This window comes from Balaenoptera borealis, assembly GCF_965194805.1.
Source record: "Balaenoptera borealis genome assembly, chromosome: 1".
NCBI classification, from domain to species: Eukaryota; Metazoa; Chordata; class Mammalia; order Artiodactyla; family Balaenopteridae; genus Balaenoptera; species Balaenoptera borealis.
The window spans coordinates 25,247,197-25,274,889 of NC_138860.1; the positions used below are offsets into that span (position 1 = coordinate 25,247,197).

Sequence of the window (27,693 nt, forward strand, 5' to 3'; positions counted from 1 at the left end):
AATAGACAGTCAGAGTTAGAAAATTGTAACTGTATTTTACAATAGTGTGTTAAACAATTATAGCATAAATGTTAAAGAAAAAGAGCATTAAAAATTACTGTACTACAATTTGGTAGCAAATTCACAGCATAAAAAGCGATCATCTGTGACATCAAAAATCTAAAAGGAGATGTAAAAGGATGAAACCTTTATAGGTGAATGAAGATAAGTTGCTATAGGCAGAAAAAGGACTATTTTATCAATTAGATATTTTATGTAAACCTCATGGTAAAGACAAAGCAAAAATCTAAAGGAGAGACATGAGACATAAACAAGGGGACAATGAGCAAATCACCATGGAAAATCATCAACTTACAAAGGTAGACAACAAAAAGAAGGAAAAAAAAAAAAACCAATGGAGATACAAAATAACCAGAAGGCAAAAGACCAATGGCAATAGTAAGTCCTTACATACAAATAACCACCCTAAATGTAAATGGATTGAATTCACCAATCAAAAGGCACAGAGTGGATGAAAAAAACAAATCAAGTTCCAACTATATGCTGCCTACAGGAGACTCATTTCAGCTCTAAAGACAGGTAAGCTCAAAGTGAAGGGATGGAGGATGATATTCCAAGCAGAAACAAAACAAAGTGGGCGTGGCTATACTTATATCAGACAAAATATACTCAAGCCAAAAACAGTAACAAGAGACAAAGAAGGTCATTATATATAATGATAAAGGGGTCAATAAATCAAGAAGATATAACAATTGTTAATATATATGCTCCAAACAACCGAGCACCGAAATATATTAAGCAAATACTAGGAAACCCTAAGAGAGAAATAGACAACAACAGAATAATAGTAGGGGACATCAATATGCCACTAACAGCAATGGATAAACTGTACAGCCATAAAATCAATAAGGAAGTATTGGAATTGAACCATCTTTAGAACAAACAGATTTAGCAGACATATACAGAACATTCCTTCCAGCAGCAGCAGAATACACATTCTGCTCAAGTGCACACAGAACATTCCCCAGGATAGATCATATGACAGGACACAAAACATATCTTTACAAACATAATATTGAAATCATACCAACTACCTTTTCTGGCCACAATGGTATGAAAGTAGAAATCGGTAAAGAGAGGAAAGTGAGAAGATCTACAAACATGTGGAAGTTAAACAACATACTTCTGAACAACCAATGGGTGAAAGAAGAAATCAAAAGAGAAAAAGTTATCTCAAATTAAGATGGAAATATGACATATCAAATTTGTGGGATGCAGCAAAAGCAGTTCTGAGAGGAAAGTTTACAGCAATAAATGCATCTATTAAGAAATTAAAAATATCTCCAATAACCTAAACTTACACTTCAAGGAACTAAAAAAAGAAGAACAAATTAAGCCCAAAGTTAGCAGAAGGAAGGAAATAACAAAGTTCAGGGCAGAAATGAATGAAATAGAGACAAGAAAAACTACAGAAAGGATCAACAAAACTAAGCTGTTTTTTTGAAAAGACAAACAAAAGTGACAAAACATCTAGACTAAGAAACAAAGAGAGAAGACTCAAATAAATAAAATTAGAAATGAAAGGGGAGACATTACAAGTGATGCTGTAGAAATATAGATGCTCATAAGAGACTACTATGGACAACTGTATGCCAAGAAATTACATAACCTAGAAGAAACTAACACATTTCTAGGAACACAACCTATCAAGATTGAATCAGGAGGAATTAGAAAATCTGAACAGACCAATAATGAGTAAAGAGATTGAGTCAATAATCAGAAACCTCCCAACAAAGAAAACCCCAGGACCAGATGGCTTCACTGGTAAATTCTACCAATCATTTAAAGAATAATTAACACCAATCCTCCTCAAACTTTTCCAAAATATTGAGGAGAAGGGAACACTTCTAAACTCATTCTATGAGGCCACCATTACCTTGATACCAAAACCAGATAAGGAGACCACAAGAAAACTACTTGACTACAAGAAAACAACTTGTTGTTCAAGTTGACCCTTGAACAACACGTTTTGAACTGCACAGGTCCATTTATACACGAATTTTTTTCAGTAAATGTGTATTACAATACTACATGATCCCCAGTGGTTGAGTCAGCAGATGCAAAACCATGGTTTCAGAGGAATGACTGTAAAGTTATATGCAGATTTTTGACTGCACGGGGCTTGTGCCTCTAACCCCTGTGTTGTTCAAGGGTCAGCATTAACCAATATCCCTGATGAATATAGATGTAAAAATTTTCAGCAAAATATTAGCAAACCAAATTAAAGAACACATTGAAAGGATTATACAGGGCTTCCCTGGTGGCCAGTGGTTAAGAATCCACCTGCCAATGCAGGGGACACGGGTTAGAGCCCTGGTCCGGGATGATCTCACATGCCACGGAACAACTAAGCCTGTGAGCCACAACTACTGAGCCTGCGCTCTAGAGCCCACAAGCCACCACTACTGAGCCCACGTGCCACAGCTACTGAAGCCCACACACCTAGAGCCCGTGCTCCGCAACAAGAGAAGCCACTGCAATGAGAAGCCCACACACCGCAACGAAGAGTAGCCCCCGCTTGCCGCAACTAGAGAAAGCCTGCGTGCAGCAACGAAGAACCAACGCAGCCAAAATAATTAATTAATTAATTAATTTTAAAAAAAAGAGTTACAAGTTTCCTGATTATAGACACATTCCTTCATTCACTAAAGGAATGTATATGTTGTATATAATGTATAAACATGATTGCAACCATTGTATATAAGTAAAATACATTGTATATAACATTTTTTGGAGAAAATAAAACAGGAAAGTGGGAAGGGGTGGGGGGTGGGACGAGGTAAGGCAGGGAAATCAGTTAGGAAGCTATTGCAATAATACAGGTGAGAATTGAGAAAATATGGCAGGGAATCATATAAAGTGCAGTAGGATAAGAAGGGTTCCATTTTTCTTAGTAGTTCTATTTTCCTCTCCCAGAGGTATTTATTCCCACATTTTTATATACATACATATATACCTGTGGGAAACAAATGCTATTTTGCTGTTTACTGTTAATTGTATGAGTTTACATAAATGGCATTATACTGTTTTCTGTATAAATGTCTACAACTTGCTTTTTTCCATTTAATAAAAAATTTCTTTTCAAGATAAAACAACCACTTATAATAAATAGTACCTACACTGTGAGTCCAATACGAAAAGGGAAAATATTATCTTTAAAATATATTTACCTTGAAGCTTTCTACTAAGTTCAAGTTTTTCCTGTTCAAGGCGTTTAATTCTTCTTTCATAAGCTTCGGTTGCTAAGTTGTTATCTAGAGTCCTCTGAACATTAACATCGAGATCCAGTGGAGCGGGACCAGCTGTAACTCTTAAACAGCTCCGATCAGACAGAGCACTGAAAAAAAGGGGAAAAAAACGTGGGTTTACACTGAAACAATAAGTTTGAAGAGAAAAAGATAACCTTTTGAAATTGTTCATTTAAAACATCATTTGAACATCTAGTTATAGCTAGCCATCTGGAGTGATTACAAAACATATTTTTTTGCAAAATCACCATAAACAACCTTTTAGAAGCATTTTTGAAAATGAAAACTTAAATAGCCCAAATTGTCTTGAATTTATTTTAATAACCACAAATTATAAAAATTATAACTGAAGGGTTATTGGTAGCTTTAAACAATGTGACCACCTAAGTGAAACAGTAGTCAAAAGCACCAACCAGGGTCCTCTTTGGAATTCAAAAGTGAAATGCCTTCATAAGCTACAAGGATATACTGTTCAACACAAAGAATATAGCCAATATCTTATAATAACGATAAATGGAGTATAACCTTTAAAAATTGTGAATCACTATATTGTACACCTGTAACTTATATTGTACGTAAACTATATACGTCAATTAAAAAAACTTTTAAGTGAAATGCTTTCTTTAATTCAATACAATTTCATTAAAAACATTTGAAGTGCTGGACATTCAGCAGTGAGCAAAATGCACAACACTTGCCAATGGAGCAAGTTTTATATTCCAGTGGCAGAGACAAAAATAAACAAACAAGTAAAATATTCAATACATTAGACAGTGTTATATGCTAAGGAGAAAACATAAAGCAGGAAAGGGGGAAATGAAGTATTAAAGCGGAGTAAATAAAAAATGTAGATAAAGTGGTCAGGAAAGTCATCACTCAGAAAGTAACTCTGAATAAGTCCAGAAGGAATAAGGGGACCTGCCAAGGAAATATGAGAGGAAAGAGCATTCCCGGCAGATGAAATACAAGTACGAAAGCCCTATCAACTATACTTCAATAAAATAAATTTTAAAAAGAAGTGCAAAAGCCCTGAGACAAGAGTATGTCTGGCACGTTCACGGGCCAGAAAGGAGACCTGTGTGGCTGTGAAGTGAGCAAGGGGAAGAGTAGTAGGAAATAGAATCAGAAAGATAAAGTGAGCCAGTCTTGTAGGGCCCTATAAGAACTTTGGAGTTAAGATATGAAGCCACTGGAGCTGGGGGCAGTGAGAACTGGTCCTGAACAGGGGAGTGACATACTCTTGACTTATCTTTTAGCAGGATCACTCAGATAGGTTCAGAGAAACATAAGAAATGATGTTACCAACATCTGAAATAGGTGATTAAGAGAGATTTTAAGTAGAAGTGAGGAGAGAGGCCTCAGCTGAAAATACACATTTAGGAGTCATCAGCAAATAATACCAGAGCACCAGAGTATAAACAAAAAAAGATCCAAAGATGAAGCAATAGGACACAGGGAGATAAGCAGGAATGTGGAGAATGAGAAGGGGTGGCCAAAAAGGTAAGGAGAAACGAGGCAAGTGCTCTGGAAGCTAAAAGAAGAAAGTGTTTTAATGGGAAGGAGCCAGGACAAATGAGATGAGACTAGGCAAATAAGTCAAACTAGGACCGAGAAATGATTGCTAAATTTAGCAACATGGAGGTCAGTGGTGACATGGATAAAAGCAGTTTGCATGAAGTGATGGGAGCACAAACCTGACTGGAGTGGTGCCAAGAAAGAAGAGTATGAGAAAAATGGACAAAGTACAGACAAGAATTTGAAGTAACTCTCCTACAATGAAGAGCAGAAAAATGATTGGTAGCAGGTAAAGAAAGTTAGATTAACAGTTTTTATATCTTGCTTTAAGATGGGAGAAAAAACTGCATGTTTGTGAGCCGATGGAAATGATCTGTTATGCAAATGACACAGAAAGGGAAAAATTTATGATGTAACAGCAATGCACTAGAGTAGGTAAGAGGGGACAGAAGGGATGCGGCTTAGCTAGGGAGATCACACCGTCATCCATAAAAAGAAGACTATATGGGTCCAGCGGTATGAAGGTGGTAAATGTGGTGATGGGAACTTGGGGAAGTTGTCTGCTGATCGCTTCAACCTCTCTGTGAAAGAGGAAGCGAGATCATCAGGTGAGACTAAGTATGACAGGGGTTTTATTGGAAAAGTATAAAGTATGAAATAGTTACCTAGGAGAGTGGAAGAGTGAATACACTAGGGTAACACAGTATATTTGCCGGGCAGCAGTCAGTGGCACCTGAGGTTGGTAATCATGAACTCAAAGTGAGAGCAGTAAGAATGGACAGATATTTTTCTCTAGACACTTTGAACTGCACAGGTATAGGCAGAAAACGGAACTGTAATAATGAATGTTAACTAGCAAAACCAGTGTTACAGAATGACAGACGGTCAAGGAATTGAGGGGGCACCCAAGGAGTGACTATAGTCATTCTCAATGATATTTAAGGAAAGGTAAGGAGGAAGGAGAAGATAAGAGTGGAATGAGGGTCAGTGAAAAGAATGCTAAGATCAATGGGTTGAAAGTTCTGATGCTTGACACCTAGAAAATATTTATTCAATAGCATGGGACTCTTCTAATTCCTGCCCCATTGCTAAGAGTTAGATTCTGAGCTCTCTATTTGTCCTCCAAAATGAGTTAAGATTCTTATATGTTCTATTCACTTTGTAATGTCTAACTTTTTCCAGCAGTAGCTTCACCCTTTTTCTTAAAAAATTTTTACAAGGCTCTCTTATGCATTATACTTTTTAAAACCTCAATTCATTTTTAATTTGATTTAAATCATCCAAATCATGTTAACCTTTCAAACTTACCAGCTACTAGTATATGTAAAACCAACAAATGGCAGATGGTGACCAGAAAATGCAGTATGTGTTGGTGGGGGCATCGTTTCCTAAAGGAGGAAAAAACATCTGGTAAGAAATGAATAACTATAAACTGCAGGCTGCGCTATAAATATTACTTGTCAATAGTAAATAGGTGACTGATCAATTTAGAAACACTGCTAAGTTTGGTACAGACATTTAGTGATAAAAAATTTAGACCATAAATATTGCTATTGTAGAATTCTAATAAAATGAAAAGAAAGATTTAAAGTCTGACAGATATTGAGAGTACAATCATTATTCACGTATTCCATATCTGCAAATTTGCCTAGTCGCTAAAATTTATTTGTAGCCCAAAATTAATATTCACAAATACTTTTGTAGTCATTTGCAGACACTTGCAGAGCAAAGACAAATTTGAGTTGCCCTACACACACGTTCCCAGCTGGAGTTGAACAAGGAGACACCTGCCTTCTTGTTTCAGCTCTCATACTGTAAACAAATGGTTTTTTTCAATGTCTACCTGTGCCACATTTTTCTCATTTTTGTGTTTTTTACAGGTGATTTTGCTATCTAAAATGGCCTCCAAGAGTAGGGCTGAGATGCCATCTATTGTGCCCCAACAAGAAGGCTGTAATGTGCCTTACAAAAAAAATGTGTGTGTTAGACACGCTTCATTCCAGCATGAGTCACAGGGCTGTTGGCCATGAGTTTGACATCAATGAATTGACAATATATGTTAAATAATGTGTCTTTAAATAGAAACACACATCAAACAAGGTACTGTTTGGCTGATGTACTATACTGATTGGTTGATGAAAACATTGTGACCAGAGGCTCACAGGAACCTGACTGTGTATTTCCCCTAGGAGCAATGGTTCAGGATTCACTAATACAGTATTTGCAGCAACTTTACTGAACATAACTACAGCAAATAGTCAGAATCAACTTTACTGTGTATTTAATTTGGAATGACTCACAATTCCTGTTAACAGTAAATGTAATTCTTGTAATAAAAAAACTGATGAGGAAACTCCATTTAATTCTTTCTTGTGAGGTTCAGTAAGGAAAGTATAAGAGAAGTTCTTATCTGTCTTGAATATGGTACTTACTGAACAGTGAAAAGTAAATTCTTAGTGCAGAATTAAACCCATAAGAAATAAAATAACTGAATAAAAATGAAAGTTCAAAATAAGAAGGCTAAGGACCTACTGTATAGCAGAGGGAACACTTCTCAATACTCTGTAATGACCTATATGGGGAAAGAATCTAAAAAAGAGTGGATATATGTATTTGTATAACTGATTCACTTTGCTATATAGCAGAAACTAACACAACCTTGTAAATCAACTGTACTCCAATAAAAATTTTTTTAAAATTAAGACGGCTAAAAAGACAAAAAACAAAAAAAATTGTTATTTCCCTAAATTTTAATTTAATATAATCTAATGGTTTAGAGCAGAGGTTGACAAACTATGCTGGCCTGCTTTGGTAAAAATGGAAGACTATTTGGCTAATCCACTGGTCAGCCACCTGCCGCAAACAGAGCCATAACTTTAGGCTAATAAGGCTATAGATGTTCTCTCCCCATTCATTTCCTACCAAGTTTGCTATTTTTAGTGGCAACACCACTGGGCATAGGTATTTAGCTCTACAATCAAGTCAGCTCCCTCTGTCAGCAAAGCTGCTGGTTTTTACAAGCAGCTCCATGCTAGCAGTTCTACTGTCCCCATTAAGCTGAGGGAAAAGCTGGGAGGGCTGTTTTTAACCAAAGTTCAACAGTATTTCATGAATAAATGCTTCTCAATTTATTTACCTTGGGTTGATTTATTAAGCCCTGAAATGGTTGTTTTTGACAATTTTGCCCAGTTTCATGGTGGTTTTTAAGGAGAGATTTGCCAATGTCTTCACTCTGCCATCATGAAGTCCACTTTTTAAAGCATCTAATTTGTCCTCTTCTTAAGAAACCTAATGGCATAACTAATCTAAGAAGTAAATCTTTGAATTTTAATTTAGCTCCTAGTCATGAATAACTATGTTCACCTCAGTAAACTCTCCTAATTTCTTGATTTAGAGAGTAAATACTGGAAGCCACGATAACTGTTTGATAATTGGTAAGGTGGTCTATAAAATTACTTTATAACCATATTTACAAAAAAAAGAAAAAGAAAAGCAGAAGGACAGAACTTCTTTACAATGTCATACTCACGGAATTCTTTAAACAATCATCATCCACATCAAAATTTGATGTATCTGTTGGGCTACTAACTTCTGGAATGTAAGGTGCTTCACAGTTTCGAATATTATCCCAATCAATTCCACTGAAAAATGGGTGTTTCTTAAAGTCTTCTATTCCATTTTGACCAAGTCGATGTTCTCTGCTACAAATGAGCCTTCGAATAAGATCCTTAGCATTTTCAGAGACATCAGCCACTTGAGCTGGAAACTGAAACCTCTCCTAAACAGAGAATAACAGAAACAAAATATAAATCACTATTCAATTTACTAAGTAGGTTGATGTTAGCATTTACTTTCTTAAAAATATATTTTCTTTTAAAAATATCTAATAAATATATATGGTACATTGTCCTACAGCAGAAACTAACACAACATTGTAAAGCAAGCATACTCCAATAAAAATTTTTTTAAAATAATAAGAATATATGGTACAAAGTACTGATACTAAAAGAGATGCAGGAATAAATTTAAAAGGATAATTTTCCTAAAAGAACTTTTCATTTCATATGTGACTTAGTCATAGATGCACTATAGAAAGAATAAGTTAAATGCTTAAACACCTTAAATGCTGTCAAAATGAATTCATTAAATGTAATAGAATGTGACTCAATATTTCAATAGTGTATATGATTGATAATGTTCATATAAGTCACATACTAATAATTAATAGTATGGAACATTTTTAAAGAATGTAATACATACTTTACACTACTGGAAGTGCATTACTCCTTTAGCTCATTTAATCCTCAGAGCAACTGTATAAGGTAGATACTCCTATTACTCTAATTTTATAGAAGAGGAAACAAAGAAACAGTTCAAGCAATTTGCTTGAGGTCACACAACTAATAAATGGTAATAAACTGATTTGAACTGAAACTGTCTGATTCCAGAATCTGTGCTCTTAACAACCATGTTATAGTACAATGATTTCTATCTGAAATGCTTTACATGCTATTTACAACTTTGTCGCTATTTCTTGTCTTTCAACTCTTCATAACTATTTAGCAGATTATCTTTGCAGCCAGGTAGAAAAGCATAGACTCTGTAAGACTGATTTATATATACGTGTAGCAATTAATCATAATTGTATCACCAGAACAAATTAAAAAGAACAGACTGTCACTCCCTTTATGGGATATTCCTATTCATATTCTAGGTTTTTGCAATTGCTCACAATGTTCTGAGATTGATAATCAGACTCTTCCTCTTCTTGTACAATCTATTTCACTTGGTACTAAATGGATTAAAGTTTATTCATTCTTTCCTGCTCTGCATCTGGACTGTTTCCAATGTTTGGTGATCATAAGTAATACTAGGATAGGTATCCTTGTACATATATCCTTGTTCTACGAATATTTTCCTTAGGGTAGATGCCTAGAACTGAAGTTACTCAACCAAATGTTTTAACCATTTTTTTTTAAGGCTGTCGATGCATACTTATAAACTTCTTGACAGACAGATTATATCAATTCACATTCCTATCAACAATGTCTAACAATGTCCACCTCACTGGATTATTTACAGTAACAAGTACTACTTTTCTTTTCATCTTTGCCAATTTGACAGGGGGAGGAAAAGGATGCCATTCTTATTTTAATTTGCATTTTACTTATTACTATTAAGATTGAGAATTTTAAATGTATTCTAGTCATGATTATACTTATACTATAGTAGTAATGATATAAATTATCTGCTTATGATCTTTGTTATTCTACTGAAGAGAACATTTAATTTTCTACTTATTAGCACCTCTAAAGAAATACAGGAGAAGGTGAAAACTAAAAATTTTATGCATAATTTATGGATCTTGATTACTCTTGTTTGTCATGTCCCTTATTAGCATAGAAATTAGATTGTTTATTGGTTTTGGAAAATAATTTTCTTTTTAAATATCACATTTTAATTTTATTAAATATTATATGTATTATTTACCACATTAATTTGAAAATTAGTAAAATATACTAACTTTGTGATTCATGATTTTTCCATATGTTTCCACCAGAGATTCTGCATAAAATGGTGTTTCTCCATAAAGCATTTCATACATACAGACCCCCAAGGACCACCAGTCACACTCAGGTCCATATCTGCCTTTTCCATCTTCCATGGCTTGAAGGATTTCAGGAGAGATATAATCTGGAGTTCCAACAGCCACTGAGGACTGTACCTGAAGAAATTCACATTTTTAGTAATCTACCATAATATATTAGAAACAAATAATAATTTTAAATTAGAAATGTTTACATTTACTTAAAAACACAGTAGCATTATTTCATAACAACTACAACTTTGTCATTATCTGAATTTAGCCTCCTTGCCCATATAAGTTAAAATTTATATAAGCACCACACCAACAAGTTCTCCAGATTTTTTAACACTATAGAATGTTGATTATAGCTGTTACTTAATTGACTACATTTAGGGTAACAATATGATTTGAACACCACAGCCACTAACCACAAATTGAATATATATTTTAGAACATTCTTATTATTGATATTATCCATCCAAGACTTACATATGAAAAATGGAACTGTGAAAATTTTACAATTAATGAGGGGGAAAAACAAAAAAGTCTGGCTAACACTATGAGCAGACTGGATATTATTTTAAAACACCTTAATGAAAACCTAAGGAAATAAATGTTAACAATGTCTCGCAAACTACTTATCTATTTAAAAAAATTATAAAAGGGAAAAAAATATATCCTTCAAAAAATAAAGTCCCAACAGAGAAAAAGAGCTGGGCATACAATTATGGCAAGTTGGATGTAAATTAGAAAACAAAGCTAAAAAAGATCCTGGGCACATGTTTTGTAACGTATTCCAAAGTAAAAGAAAATTGGTTCTTTATATGTTTTAAGAGAACATATCAAGAAATGAACATTCTCGAGATAAAATAATGGTTAATACTCTGAGTCTTCTAGACTAAATTACCATTCTTAATAATCGTTAGAACAGACTTCCTCCTTGGCAACACTGAGATTAAGTAACTTGAAAACTCTTCTACTATAAACTCTTAAAAGTACTAGATAAAATATAACAATCATTTTTATAAATACATAAATGAGCCTTTAAATAAAGAGACAGTCTCAGGGGCCCAGTAATCAAGAAATGATTGAGAACCAGGGCGATAAACATTAAAGCAGGAGTGCAGTTGGAGAAATATTGGTTTTCATTTTCTAGGTACTTGGCTTTTAACATATACATAAGGACAAAAGGAAAGACCTTGAATTTATAGGAGGTTTGAAGTGAGAGGCTGCCCCATATAACCTTTATCCTAAAAGGTATATTGTAAGGAAAAGGTGAATTATAAAAACCTGCCACTCAGCAGAGAAAGATTAAGACATTTTGTCTATCTTGACTGTGACTGATATGTGAAAATATTTCCTCCTTTAGAAATTCATAACTTTAGATCACATAGTCCCACCATTTGGAATTCTAAGTCACAGGGTTTCTGTGGTTCAGAAGTTCTCAAGCCAAGAAACTGGCAAAAATACTGGCACCAGGTTAGGTGCCCCTAGAAAGCCTGGCATAACAAATTCAAAACTACCCTGGAGGACACATGCTCAAACTTGGCCACATATAATTCTTACATATAAAAGGCCATTGAAGATGAGCTCACAATCCAATAATATAACAAAATGAGGAAACATTCTATTACAAGCAAAAGTCAGAAATCCAAACAATTAGACCTCTAACAATTATCAGTTCCACTTCATGAAATAAGTATGCTTAAAATTATTAGGCATATTAAAAAATCAAAAACCTAAGACAAAGATGAAAAAAATTAAAGAGAGGTCCTAGAAATGGAAAAAAGCAGTCATTGAAATAAAAGATATGAAAAAATAAATGAAATCGGATCCACTACTATACACACTGTAGTTACAAATGCAGAGCACCAAAGGCAAGAGATCTTAAAAACATTAGAGGATAATGAGAGATTTTTCTACCAAGGAATGACAATTAGACTGACAGCTGAATTATTAATACTAACACAGCAGTCAGAAGAAAATGGAATTGTATTTTCAAAGTGATGAGACAAAATAACTGTCAATATTATATTCCCTACCTACCTAAATTATAATACGGGAATGAGGGTTAAATAAAGATATTTTCGTACAAAGATTGAGTGAACTACCACTTGCAGCCCTTTCAGTTGAACAAAAGTACTAAAGGATATACTTCAGAATCAAGAAATATAACCCAGATGGAAGAATGTGACACTAGAAGCAATTATGAACAAAGATATTAGTAAACTTTAACATACATCTAAATGGTTGTTAACTGGATAAAATAATGACAGAGAGAAGGAGAAATAGGACAACAAAGAGTAAGATGAGGAGGAGGAGCAGGAGCAACAGAAAAAGGAGACGGAGGATGAGGAAGGAACAACTACTTGAAGGCTGAAAAATAAGATGGAACTAAAATACTAGAAAACAACATGTCACTGAGGGAGCAATTAGGATTACAATGTTCTAGGTTCCTTGGTTTTCTAATTTTTATTTACTTTTTAATTATTATTTTTAATTGTGGTAAAACACCCATAATATAAAATTTACCATTATAACCATTTCTAAGTGTACAGTTCAGTGGCATTAAGTACATTTACATTGTTGTGCAACCATTACCCCCATCTCTAAAACTCTTTTCATCTTGCAAAACTGAAAATCTATTAAACAATAATTCCCCTATTCCCTCCTCCTCCCAGGCCCTGGCAACCACCACTATACTTTCCATGAACTTGACTACTCTAGATACTTCATGTAAGTGAAATCGTACAATATTTGTTCTTTTGTGTCTGGCTTATACCACTTGGCATGTTTTTAAGAAGGTCTATCCATGCTGTAGCATGTATCAGAATTTTAAGGCTGAATAATATTCCAATGTATGTATATACCACATTTTTTGTTATCCATTCATCCAACGATGGACACCTGAGTTGCTTACAACCCTTGACTTTTGTGAATAATCGTGCAATGAACATGGTTGAACAAATATCTCTTTGAGACCCTGCTTTAAATTCTGTGGAGCATGTACCCAGAAGCGGAACTGCTGGATCATATGGTAATTCTATTTTTAGTTTTTTGAAGAATTGCCATTCTGTTTTCCACAGTGGCTACAGCTTTTTACATCTCCATCAACACTACACAAGGATTCCAATTTTCCCACATCTTTGCCAAAACTTATTTTTTTTTATAGTAGCTATCCTAATAGGTGTGAGGTAGTATCTCATTATGGTTTAGATGTGTGTTTCCCTGATGACTAGTGATGCTGAGCATCTTGTCATGTACTTGCTGGCCACTCGTATATCTTCTTAGAAGAAATGTCATTTCAAGTCCTTTGCTTATTTTGAATTGGGTTGTTAGTTTGTTATTGAGTTGTAGGAGTTCTTTATATATTCTGGATAGCAACCTCTTATCAGACATAGATTTACAACTATTTTCTCCCATTCCATAGGCTACCTTCTCACTAAGATAACTGTGTCCTTTGATGCACAGAAATTTTTAATGATGATGTAGTCCAATTTGTCTATTTTTTCTTTTGTTGCCTATTGTTTGGTGTCACATCCAAGAAATCACTGTCAAATAAAAGTCATAAAACTTCTCCCCCTGCCCACTATGTTTTCTCCCAAGAGTTTTATAGTTTTAGCTCTTACATTTAGGTTTTTGATCTATTTTGAGTTAATTTTTATATATGGTATAAGACAAATTAAGTTTTTTTCTTTGATTAGGAATATGGTGGAGAAACTGACTCTAGACTTTACATAAAGGATAAATGCTAAAGTTTTTAAGATAAACATTAAAATATTTGAAATAGAATGTATAACTTCCGAAGAAGTAAAGAAAAAAAGAAATAAAAATACATTTGACCCAGCCAATAGAAGGCAGAGAAGAAATGGGGTGTGGGGAAGAAGCATGCATGCAAACAAACAAGCAAAACCTAGAGCAAATAGTACAAGATAATATCCTAGAAATAAATACAAACATATTAATAATGAAATTCATAAATGGATTAAATTCACCTATCAAAAGACAGAGTCATCACACTAGATGACAAATAAAACCAAAATGAAGAAATTTTTTAAAAATCAGCAATAATCTGCTTAATGCACCTAAACATAAAGACAAAGAAAGGTTAAAAATAAAAGGATGGAAAAGATATACCAGGCATATGTTAAACAAAAGAAGGTTAAGGTAGCTGTATTAATATCAGTCAAATTAGATTCTAATGCCAAGATGATTATTATGATTTTTAAAGATTTATTAACATAATTAGAAAATACCCTGGAAGAGCAATTCTGAATAATACGTAACTAACAACATAGCTACAAAAGAGTTGTGAAAACATTGAAAAGTTCAAGGGAAAATCAATAAATTCAACATCATAAGGACTTTTAAATAATAAATAATAGATCAGAAAGAAATAAAACTGGTAAGAATATTAAAATTTTGAACAACAAAGTTAACAACTTTAATCTTACGGACATATATAGAAACCTGTACCCAAAAGTTAGAAAAAAATGTATTATTTTCAAACAAACATGTAACAGTTATAACAACTGGCCTGTTACAAAATTAAAAGCAATCTTGACAAATGCTAAAAAACTGATAACAAATAGATCCACTCTCCAGTAAAAGAAAACTTTCTATAAACAACCAAATAAGTAAACATAACACTATGAATACTAAAAGGCACATGTCTAAATAATTAATGGTCCACAGAAGAGTTCTAACTAAAGCTGGAGAATATTTAGTAAAATACTCTATGTCAAAACTTATGAAGAAAAGTAAAGCACAAATAAACAACATTAGGAATGAAAAAAGGGCAAAACTACACATGTAACAGAGATTTTAAAACTAGAAAGAGTGCAATCTGAACAACTTTATACCAATAAAATTGAAAACTCAGAGAAAATAGATAATTTTCATAGAAAAAAATATAACTTACCAAAACTGACTCAGGAAGAAATAGAAAACCAAAGAGACCTATAACCATTAAAAAATTTGAATCAATAGTATAAAATCTACCTGGAAAACAAACACAATAAAACAGAAGAAAACAAAACCTCACCAAAGCAAAGGTGATTTAAAAGTGAGTTCTACCAATTATATAAGAAACAGATAACCCCAGTATTATATAACTGTTCTAGACCCCAAATGGGTAAGGGCAGGGGATATGGCTCCCCTGTTTATTTTATAAGGCTAAAATAACCTAAATACAAAACAAGACAGGTAAGAAAAATTTGAGAAGGAAAATTATACTGCAATCTCAGATATGATCAATGTCAGGTATGAATCTTAGGTAACAATTCAATATAGAATTTTAACATGGTCAATCTAGCAGTTTGTTCAACTATATCAATACAACTTGATGATAAAGTTATGTTTATATCCAAAGAATGGATGATTTAACATTGGACAATCTATGCCATTCATCGTATTAACAGACTGAAGGAAAAACACCCTGGTATTATCTCAATGGATGCAGAAAAATCACTTGATTACACAGTATTAAAAACCATAACAAACTCTTGGTAATCAGAAATAGAAATTTCCTTAATCTGATGAAGAATATATACCAACAGCTTACAGCAAACATCATACTTAATTTGAAACTACAGAAAAAACACCAATAAAGTCAGGAAAAAGGCAAAGAAGCTCCCAATTACTACACCAATTTAATATTGTGGTTAAGGTCACTGACCGCATGATGAGAAAAAATATAGCAAAATAACAGTGTAAGGACTGGAAAGGACAAAACACAAGGTTGTGTCATTATCTGCAGATTATAAGATTGTCTATATAGAAAAATATACATATACACATAGAATCTACAAATTATTTTGAACTAATAAAAAAATTTAGTGAGCTTGCTAGTTTCAAGATGAATATGCAAAAATCAACTGTGGTCCTAAAGAAGAGCAACAAGCTATTAAAATGCAAATTTTTAAAAGTTATCCATTTATAATAGCCAAAAAAAAAAAAAAAAAAATCCATGAAGTGCCTAGGAACAAATCTAACAAATAAAGGTAATGGATTTACCTTTACCTGAACATTATCATAAAACTTCATTAACAGACATAAGAGAAAACCTAAAACAATGGAGATACCATATTCACAGATGGGAAGACTTCATGTTATAGACAAAAATTTTCCCAAAATTAATCTCTAAATTCAGTGCAGGTCTACAAGCTTGTATATGTGAAAGGGTGTTTGTATATGTCTGTCTGTATGTATATAAACTAATAATATAACCCTAACAATCATATGGAAAAACAAATGGCCAAGAATAGCCAAAACAATTTTAGAGACAGAAAAGGAATGACAGCAGGACACCCCCTCACAGAAACTGACTTCTTACAAAGGTATAGTGATTAAGATGGTATAATTTTAACTCAGACGTGAGACCCAAAAAGCAAGTTGAAACTTAATTTGGAAAGTCACAAACTTTGGGAAAGGTTAAAATTAAAGCAACTGCCCAGATAATAAATAATGATCCACACAAAGTTATATAATCACAACATTTCAGAACACCGGAAATAAACAGAACATCCTAAAAGCGTCCAAATAAGGGACGAAGGTTATAACAGAAGTACTGAAAATTAGGATGGCATCAGATGTCACAACAGTACATTAGAAGACAATGCAATGTCTTCTAAATTCTAGGAGAAAAATAAGTTCAAATCCATCATACCATGTCCAGTCTAGATAAATTATCAACCAAGTATGAGAGAAGAAATGAAGGCATTTTTCAGACATGCAAGATTATGAAATATTTACTTCCCCTGGAACCTTTCTCAGGCAGCTACCACCAAATGAGAAGAAAGACAGACATGGATCCAGGAAAGAGAGGATCCAATACTAGAGAGCGACACATAAATTCCATGATGATAAGGAAAGGTATGTCTAGGATGACAGTTCTCATCAGAGAACTGGAGATAGGAGATAGGCCTATCTCCAGTAGGCCTATAGGACAGTCTAGACTAGAATGAGAGTATGCACGCCTCCAGACAAAGGAGCCACTAAGTTATTTACTGTATCTAAGAGGGAAAGGAATTGCTCAATTTCTTAATGCGTGGTAGAGAGTCTGGGGATAAACTAGTGAGAATTATACAGAAAAACTAAGCAAAGTAAAGGGGTCACTTACTTCAGGGAGAACAAAGAGCTGTCCAAGAAAAGAAAGGTAATTAAAATAAATAATATGGCACAGCTATGAATAATATTTATATAATTATTAAAAAACTGAACAGGATTTAATGAAAGATTATGTGATAATTACAACACTGGGAAGATAAAGAGAAAGTGTAAGGGTTGGTTGAGACGGGTATAAAAGACCTGTATCCTCATCTTCCATGGTAGGAAATTAATAGATAATATCTAAAACTAAATAACAAGAGGCAGTAGCATGAATAAAACAATAAAAAATACATAAGTAGAAGAAACAACGGAAGAAAGAGCTAAAAGATTTTTATGTGTCTGCCTGCAGAAAAAGACAGTTGGAGGTGGGAAAGAACCAGGACAAAGGAATGCTGTTTTTTCTGATGTCTTCCTAAAATATGTATACATCACATAAAAAATAAAGAAAAAAGAAGGTTTCTTCATTATAATTTTCTAAATGGAGGACCAACATGCTATTATGTCCAGGAAAATTATTTGAGATCATTAATAAAAAATGAATGACTAGGAAGACACACTAGAATTTTAGGAATAAATCTGATCAGGGGCAACTCATATAGATAGAAACAGTACTCAATGCATTCTGGAATGCACAGGGACTTGGAGGACTCAACACCAGACTCCACAGCAGGAGCCCCAGCTTTAAGGGGCTTATAACATGCAGGACTGAGGAAACACTACCTCTTCCCCTGGAATTCTTTCTCAGTGTAGCTCTCTCTTTTCCGGAATTGTGGACCACAACTTTCTGATACCACAGCCTACCTGACTTTCATCTGTGTTTTCTCAACTTAGACCACCATGCTATTTCTCTCCCTCTCATGTCATACCTGGCACTATCCACTTCCCACTATACACTTCAAACACATGCCGTTATCTTAGAGCAGAATAATTACATACACCGGTCTTACATTGTTTGTATGACTATTGTCACATCTATTACTTCTACCTATGTCACAAGCCTCACATTACAATATTATTTTCGCTTTTAATAGTCAGACACCTTTTATGTAAATTTAAAAAGAAAGATTAATATAATCTTTTTCCTTTATCCTGTAAATCTTATTTATCATATCTGATATTCTTTATCATATAGCTAAGTATCCAAATGGTGTAATTTCCTTTGGTGTGAAGGACATTCTTTAGCATCTAGGCCTCTTTCATCTACCTGAAAATGTCTTTAATTCACCTTCATTTTTGAAGAATATTTTTGTTTGATATAGAATTCTTGATTTACAGACTTTTTTTTCTTTCAGCACTTTAAAGATATCATTCCATGATTTCTGATGAGAGTTCAGTGGTTATTTTTACCCTTTTTCCACAGTGTGTAAAGTGTTTTTTCTTCTGGCTGCTTTCAATTTTTTTTCTTTATCTTTAATTTTCAGCAGTTTAATTGTGATGTAGCCAGGTGTGGTTCCTTTTATCACCTTGAGATATGCTAGGATTTTATATCTGTGTTTTTCATCACATTTGGTAAAGTTTGAGCCATCAATTCTTACAAATGTTTTCTGTTACTATCACACTTTTACTACGATTCTAACTGTATGGATATCTGAGCCTATAATGATTTTGTTTCAATCTTCTTCTCTCTGTTCTTCAGACTGTTTAATCTCTATTAATCTGTCTTCAAATTCACTGGCTCTTTTTTCTCTCATTTCTAATCTACTGTTAACCTCTTCCTGTGGATTTTTTATTTCTATTACTATAATTTTCAAGTTCTAAAAGATCTGTTTGATTTATTTTTCTGCAGAGATTCCTTATCTGTGTAATCTTTAAGACTATTATCTTCCTTTGATTCTTTAAACATATATATGATAGTTTCATTAAGTCTCTGTCTGGCAACTCCAACATCTGTGCTAGCCAGGTTCTTAGTGACTACTTTTATTTTTAAATTCTGTATCACAATCACTTACCCTACCCTCTATTTTTGTTTGGTCTAGTGATTTTTGACTGAATGCTGGCCACTGTCAATAAAGCATTGTGGACAGTATGAATTCTATTATCTTCCTCTGAAGAATATTAAATTCTCCTTTAAGCAGATAAAAGAATACTAACTGATCTCCTTGAACATGGGTTGGCTTACAGTTATACCCTTTAAAGGCAATTTATAGAAAACCTAAGATTCATCTCAACCCCTTTATTTGGAGGACCACTTTCACACTCCGTTGATCTTATCAGGACTTGGTTTTAGGCTGTTAGATAGGCTTACAGTAAGTCTTACATGTTACAAACATCTTAACTAGCCGATATTCCAATGTCCCCTAGCACTGTGTCTTCTCCAGCGCTGCTTGATTTCGAGTAATCTGCTCAATTTTCAAATGGATAGCATCTACTCTTTGGTAATTCTCATATGTTCTTATACAGTTGTCCCTCCATATCTGCTGGTTCCACATTTGCAGATTCAACCAATCATGGATCAAAAATATTTTTTAAAAAATCTTCCAGAAAGTTCCAGAAAGCAAAACTTGAATCTGTCACACGCTGGCAACTATTTACATAGCATTTACATTGTATTTACAACTATTTATATAGCATTTACATTGTATTAGGTATTGTAAGTAATCTAGAGATGATACAAAGTATACAGGAGGATGTGCATAGGTTATATGAAAATACTACATCATTTTATATAAGGGACTTGAGCATCTGCAGATTTTACTATCCATGGGGCGGGGGGGGGGGGGAGTCCTGGAACCAATCCCCCACAGATACCAAGGGACAACTGTATGACATATGTACAGACCAACCATCATGAGATAGCCCCATATGGATATTTTAGGCCCTCTCTATGCACAACTCCCTCCTTTCCAATGGTAAGCCCTGCAGATTCCAGCTGCCTCAGCTAACCCAACTCTGATCTCTTCCTCCTCAGCTCTGTAAGACGGTTAAACTCTGCTTTAACTCTAGCTTTCTGCATCAGAGTCAGCAAACTGTCCCAATCCTGGGAAATGGTGAGGCATAACTCGTGAATTAACTTCTCTCAGAGATAACAGTCTTGTGTTGCCTGTTGTCCACAGCCTAAAAACAGTTGTTTCAAATCCAGTTTTACAGTTATTTACAGTGAAAGAACAATTTGGTATCAATTACTCCCTCCATCATGGCCAGAGGCAGAAGTCATATAATCCTTTTAAAAAAAGTTATCTCCTTAGGATAAATTTTCAGAAGTCAAATTTCTGGTCCAGTATAATGTGACATTTTCATGGCTTTTGCAATGTATTATACTAAATTACTCTCCAAAAAAGTTCTGCCAATTAAAATGATATATATTTGGATGTATGCTATACAACCAGGAAATTGAGGTAAATACTACGACAATAACAACAACAATAACAAACAGGGACTACTTTTTAGTAAGTGAGAGAATATAAACTTTTAAGTAAGTGAGAGAATATAACCGAGGGGTCTAGGGTTAGCAGAACTAAAGTAAATGGTAACATAAAACTGAATCAGCCTAGAGGACTTTCTGATAAAAGCATTCACTTGTTGAACACTGTCTCTCAGGAAAACCAGACAACTAGTAAAGAAAGAGAAAAGAAATGAAAGTGAAGAAGTCACATTTTCTTTTTCCATGCGGGATTTATTTTCTTCACTCCTCCAGAACTATGTAAATATCTCAAGTACAATAATAAACAGTTCAGCTAAAAAAGGAACAAACATGAGTCTCATAAAAGGTATAGTGTATAAATCTTAAGATCATTAATATAAGCAGTTGAAAATGGTATATGACTTTATAGACAAGCCCTTTTATGAGAAAGTATGCCTAAGTGGAGGGAAGTAGAGCATAGAAAGACAAATGGATGGAAGGATGTTTGATAGATAATATAAATAGATGGCTTCTAAAACAGATAAAGAAGACAAGTAGTAGGGGAGATGTCTGTGGGTAAAACAGTTGAAGATTTATCTTTATTTACCGTTCCATCTTCCATCAGCTTCAGACATGAACCAAAATCTGCTAACCGAATATGTCCATTCATATCCATCAATATATTGTCAGGTTTGATGTCCCTGAAAAAAACAGATGCATTCAATTTTTAGTTGGGAAAAATAAACATAATCAGTTACTTGGTAAGATAACCATTTTGTCTGAAAATCTCCACTTCTTTTAAAATTAATAATCTAAGAACATATATTTCTTTAGACTATTTCTTCATGGGTTCAAATCCTAGCTCTGATTCATATTAAAACTTTTTTAAACACATGCAATTTCAGTGTTCTGGAGATAAAAAGTACTGTGGTAATTTTCATTCAGGTTAAATCTTACCATTCTTCCTTTAGATTTGCACAGATTCCAATGTGGCCATGGTAGGCCTACTTTCTGCATACAGAGAAGAGCCGTAATTACCTGATACCCACAAAACATACTACCTTCTAGCCCGTGAAACTGAACAGGGAAAAATATACTTCCTAGAGCCTGAACATAAATGTAAATAAATAAATTTTCAATTACTGCAGGTCATGACAACACAAAAAGAATTGCTTCACAAAGCTTATTCGGAAAACAATTGAAACACTACTTAATAGTGATCTATATTATATAAAGCTATTTACAGATGTTAAGTCAAAGGCTTGTAAGATATCCAAATCTAACTAATAACAAACTAAATCATGCCAGTTTTTGTGTTTATTTTTACATCTGAATAATAAAAAGTGTTGCAAACCTTTGTGGCAGCTAACCCACTAAAAAGGCAGAGTTGAATAGTTCTGACAGACTATAGCCTTCAAAGCCTAAAATATTTCCTATCTGGCCCTTTATAGAAAAAGTTTGCTGACCCCTGTTATAGATGATAGATGATTGCTTAATACAGACAGGCAGATAGATAGATTGAAAACAACAGCCTGCATAGGAAATTGTCTTCATAGTCCTCCATATTTGAATTTATAATCTCAACTCTCAGAAATGCTATATTAAGAAAAGATTCTTCTCTTGTTCAGAAACATCAAAGAAGTACACTTTAGTGCTGGAAGGAACCTTAGAAATTACCTAGACCATTTTTAGATGAGGGGAAAACTGTATTTTATTCTTTATTTTTAAAAATATTAAACTGTATAGTCATTACACATAACTGCTACTGGTAGAATTCTCAGATTTTAAAGGAGACTAAAGGAATTACAAAGACAGGATTTATAAACATCAATAATATTTTTGGCTATGTAAAAAACAGGAAATATTAAAACTTAATAAGAGAAATAAATTGTATTTATACACTTGTAACAAATAATTAATAAAATGTAAAATATTTAACAAGACATTATAGATAATACTGCCACTCCCCAAGTATCTCATTACCCTTCCTGATATCACCCCCTTCCTCCACTCCCCAGAGGTTAGCAACCACAATCCTGAATTTGGTGTTTACTATATCATGCATATTTTATATTATTAGTACCTATACATGCAACCATAAGACTATATATTTTTCTGCATGTCTTTAAACTTTATAATTGATACCAAACTGTGTGTAGTCTTTTGCAACTTGGTTTTATTCTAATGTTATGTTTCTAAAATTTATCCATGTTGATACATATTGTTCTAGTTCATTAATTTAAATGCTATATGGAATATTTTCACAGATCCAATTTATCTATCAATGCTCCTGATTATGGAATTTAGATTGCTTCCAACAATTTTAGATTGTTTTAGATTTTTATTTTGCTAGTACACAAAATTCCGAAATGAATATTTTTACAAATACCTCCTTGTACTCATATGGGAACATTTCCCTAGGCTATCTAGAAGTGGAATTGCTATGATAAAAGACATGTACATCTTCAACTTTACTAGCAGGATTACTACTAAGGTTAAGACTCTTTTTTACATGATCAATGGTCATCTTAGATTCCTCTTCGGTAAAATTCCAGTTAAAATCCCGTGACATTTTTTTATACTGTGTGTGTGCTGTTTGTTTTTGGTTAATCTTCAGGAATTTCGTTTCCTCAGATTTAAGTACATGTGTTACAAATCTCTTCTCTCAGCATGTGGGCTTGTTTTTCCACATTGTTTATAGTGTCTTTCTTACTCGTAAAAACATTGCTTAATGCTAAATGTAGTCTTATAATTTATAATTTGTATTTTTTGTCTTTTTTCACTTTTTTCAGCTTTACTGAGGTGTAATTGACAAATAAAGTTGTAATATATTTAAAGTACAACATGATGATTAATCTGATATACATCACATCGTGAAAGGATCCCCACCACTGAGTTAATATATCCATCATCTCATCTCACATGTTTACTTTTTTTTTTTTTTTTGGTGCCAACACTTCCATTCTACTTTCTCAGTAATACAATATTATCAACTATAATCACCATGCTATACATTAGCTCCTCAGACCTTCTTCATCTTATAACCTAAAATTTGTACCCTTTGACCAACTTCTCCCTATTTCCCATACCCCCAGCTCCTGTCAACCATCATTCTACTCTCAAAATTTGCATTTTTTGTCCTAAGAAATCTCCCTTATCCTCTCCTTCCAGGGCTCATAAGGATAGTGTCCTATATTTTCTTTTAAAAGTTTTAAAGTTTTACTTTTCATTTCAAGTCTTTAATCTCCCTGGAATTAATTTTTGTGTGTGGTGTAAGATAAAGACCACACTATATTTCTTTCTGTCCCAATACCATTTATTGAATGACATCCTTTCACTACTGATTTCTAATAGCACCTCGGTCATAAATCAAGTGGATCTGTTTCAGGACTTCCCATGCAATTTTAATCAAAAATCTTTAGAACGAAAGGGAGCCTTTCGTGGAACCCAGGACAATAGGCATGAACTGGAACTGTCACAGGCAAACAGAGGTATGGTCACCCTATCTATATACCTATACCTAGACTACTGTCTTAATTATGAGAGCTCTATAATGACCTCTCTATACCACTAGACCATGTTTTTAAATTGCCATGGCTCTTCCAGATAAATGCTAGAATTAGCTTAATATGTTCCATAAAACATACTGAGATTTTGATGGGAATCACAATGACTTTACAGATTAATCTGAAGAGAAATTATATCTTTGCAATATGACTCTTCCCATCCATGTATCAAGTTAATTAACATTATAGACACATATCTTAATTAATGTATATAAATACCTTATATATTAGTTATGAGTCTTCTTTTATGTCCTTCAGTAATATTCAATATTTTTCCACAGAGAGCTTACACATCTTTTGCTATTGACAGTCTTGGATACCTTACAGTTTTGTTGCTATTGTGAATAGGATTTTCTTCATAGAAACATTCTCATTTTGCTTCCAATTTTCATGGGAATGTTTCCCATATTTCACCATTAAGTGTGATCTTTGGTTTAGATTTCCAGTAGAAACTCAATATTAGGAAAATTACCTTCTCCTCCCAAATTGCTAAAAGTATCAGGAGTGGATATTCAATTTCGTTGTCATTTTTGGTATTGAGTTTATTTTTCTCTTTTAACCTATTAATACAGTGTATTACTCTAATAGATTTTCTAATGTTGAAACTCCCTTGCATCCTGGAATAAAACCTACATGGCCATACTTTTTTTTTTAATGTGCCATCTATCACTGAATCTAAAACTCCACTGATTGTAAAGATGCACCATTATGGCATGGGCCACTAAAAGAGAGAATAAATTGACTACTATAATTTTAGAAGCCATTTATTTAAAAATTTCAGAAAAATTAAATTGAAAAATATGTTTGTCTTAGCACTCATAATATATAATATATATACTGCTGAATTTGATTTTTAAAAACGTTTATTTTTAGGGACTTCTCTGGTGGTCCAGTGGTAAAGAATCCGCCTTCCAATGCAGGGGATGTGGGTTCGATCCCTGGTTGGAGAACTAAGTTGCCACGGGGCAACTAAGCCCACGCACCACAACTACTGAACCCACGCACCTCAACTAGAGAGCCCGCGTGTCGCAAACTACAAAGCCCACACGCTCTGAAGCATGAGCACCACAACTAGAGAGAGAAAAACCCGCATGCCACAACTAGAGAGAAGCCCACGCGCCACAACAAAAGATCCCGCATGCTGCAATGAAGATCCCATGTGCCGCAACTAAGACCATATGCAGCCTAAAATAATTAATTAAAAGTTTTAAAAAAAACTTTTATTTTTATATTCATAAGTGATATTGTGCTATATAACATTCTCTTCTTGTACTACCCTTGTCAAGTTTCGTTGTTAAGGTTTTACTATCTTCATAAAGTGAGATAAATGGCTTATCAAAATTTCAAAAGAAATTTATACAGAATTCAATTATTCCTTTCTTTTTTTTTGGCTGCACCACGCGGCATGCGGGATCTTAGTTCCCTGGCCAGGGATCAAACCCATGCCCTCTGCAGTGGAAGCACGGATTCTTAACCACTGGACCACCAGGGAAGTCCCCAATTATTCCTTTCTTAAAAATAAAAGAGAACTCATCTATAAAGCCATGTGGGTAAAAAACTGTTCATAGCAGCTATATTCGTAACAGCTCAAAACTGGAAAAAACTCAAATGACCATCAGCAGGTGGGTGGATAAACTGTCACATATTTACACAGTGGAAGACTACTCAGCAATAAGGAAAGATCTGTTGATACCGTTGATACTACATCAAACTCAATGAATCTCAAAAACTTTGTTGATCAAAAGACATCAGACAAAAAAAATATATGACGTATGATTCCATTTATAACAAGTTCCAGAACAGGTAAAACTAAGCTATGGTGACAGAAACCAAAACAACTGGTGATGGAGGGATAGAAGATGCTAACTGGAAAAGTGCACAAGGAAACTTTTAGAGTGATGGAAACATTCTACATCTTGATTTGGGATGGTGGTTACACAGGTATATACATTGTCAAAAATCATCACTGCACATTTAACACTTGTGGACTTTATCATATGTATTTCAATTTATAAAAATAAAAGGGGTGAAGACAAGAAGTACCTTTAAAAAACATGAGACTGCAGTCTTGTGGAGGGAGAACTTTCCATTACAGATTCAGTTTTTTTAAACATTCTTAGTTTATTGAGATAATTTCTATTTCTTCTTGAGTAAGTTATAGTCATTTATGTTTTCTAATATACATTTCATACACATTTTCAAATTTATTGGAATACAGTTGTTCACTGTATTCTATTATTATTTGTTTAATCTACAATATATAGTTAAATTCCTAACACTATTTCTTTGTATCTTTTCTTATATCTTGATAAAAAATAACACCTAATGCTTATTTAGTACTTTCTAATTTCCATGCAGCGTTCTAAATACTTTATGTGCTTTACTTATTTAATGTTCACAACAACACTGCAACGTAGGTACAATTATTTTCCCCCTTTAGAGATGAGGAAGCTAAGCCACACAGTTAATGCTCAAGGTCACATAGTGATTGGAATCAGGATTTAAACTCAGGCAGTCTGGCTCCAGAAACCATACTCTTTGCTATGATCATGACTGCATATGATTCAATGTTTAATCCGTTTGGAATTCTTCCTGATACACCTTGGAAGGTATGATCCAATTTTATTTTTCCCACACACCATTCATCGAACCTCTTATTTAAGACACAACCTTCACCAGATGTTAACCCTTGTAAGTATTTGGATCTACTATAAGACTTTCAATTCGGTTCCATTAGTCTGTCTTTACACACCGTGGTAATATACTTTTAATTATTAAATACAGATATTTTAATATCTGGTAGGGATTGTCTTCCTCACTGTATATTTATGTTAATATGCTATATATTTCTTAATAAATATATCCCTAAGTATTCCATATTTTTAGATACCATACCTAGAGTCTTTTTTCTTCTACTATATCTCTTTATAATTATCGTTCCTTTCTACATTATAAATTCCACAAAGATAGGAATTTTGTTCTCTACGAGATTCCCAGCACCTGGAAAAGAGCCTGACACAGTGTAGTATGCAATAAATATTTACTCAATTAATTAGACAACAAAAGCTCTTGATATCCTTCTTGAACTTTCTTGCCATTTGTAGTAGTTTTTAGGTTAATTCTCTTTGATTTTCCAGGTATAAAATAATATCATCTATTAATACCATCTATAAATGTTACTATTCTTACACTTTCAATTTTTTTCTTTTGCCTTACTGGCTAGTATTTCCACTACAATGTAAAATAATATTGGTGACAATGAACATC

The 27,693-nt window shown here is 33.6% G+C and overlaps 1 protein-coding gene and 1 long non-coding RNA gene across 14 annotated transcripts in view; one reads left to right on the forward strand and one right to left on the reverse strand.

Annotated features, from left to right (window-relative positions):
* The window catches only part of LOC309604882 (serine/threonine-protein kinase MRCK alpha), a 319,353-nt gene that overhangs the window by 145,110 nt on the left and 146,550 nt on the right, over positions 1-27,693 (reverse strand). For all 13 annotated transcript variants that reach the window (XM_082339881.1, XM_082339883.1, XM_082339890.1 and 10 more), the window contains exons 6-10: positions 21,468-21,561; positions 10,348-10,548; positions 8,353-8,601; positions 6,132-6,211; positions 3,231-3,397 (exon numbers count right to left, since the gene is read on the reverse strand). In XM_082339881.1, the coding sequence (XP_082196007.1) occupies positions 3,231-3,397; positions 6,132-6,211; positions 8,353-8,601; positions 10,348-10,548; positions 21,468-21,561 (791 nt within the window). The remainder of the gene's footprint in view (positions 1-3,230; positions 3,398-6,131; positions 6,212-8,352; positions 8,602-10,347; positions 10,549-21,467; positions 21,562-27,693) is intronic.
* The window catches only part of LOC309605637, a 90,694-nt gene that overhangs the window by 46,996 nt on the left and 16,005 nt on the right, over positions 1-27,693 (forward strand). The gene's annotated exons all lie outside the window — the stretch shown is intronic.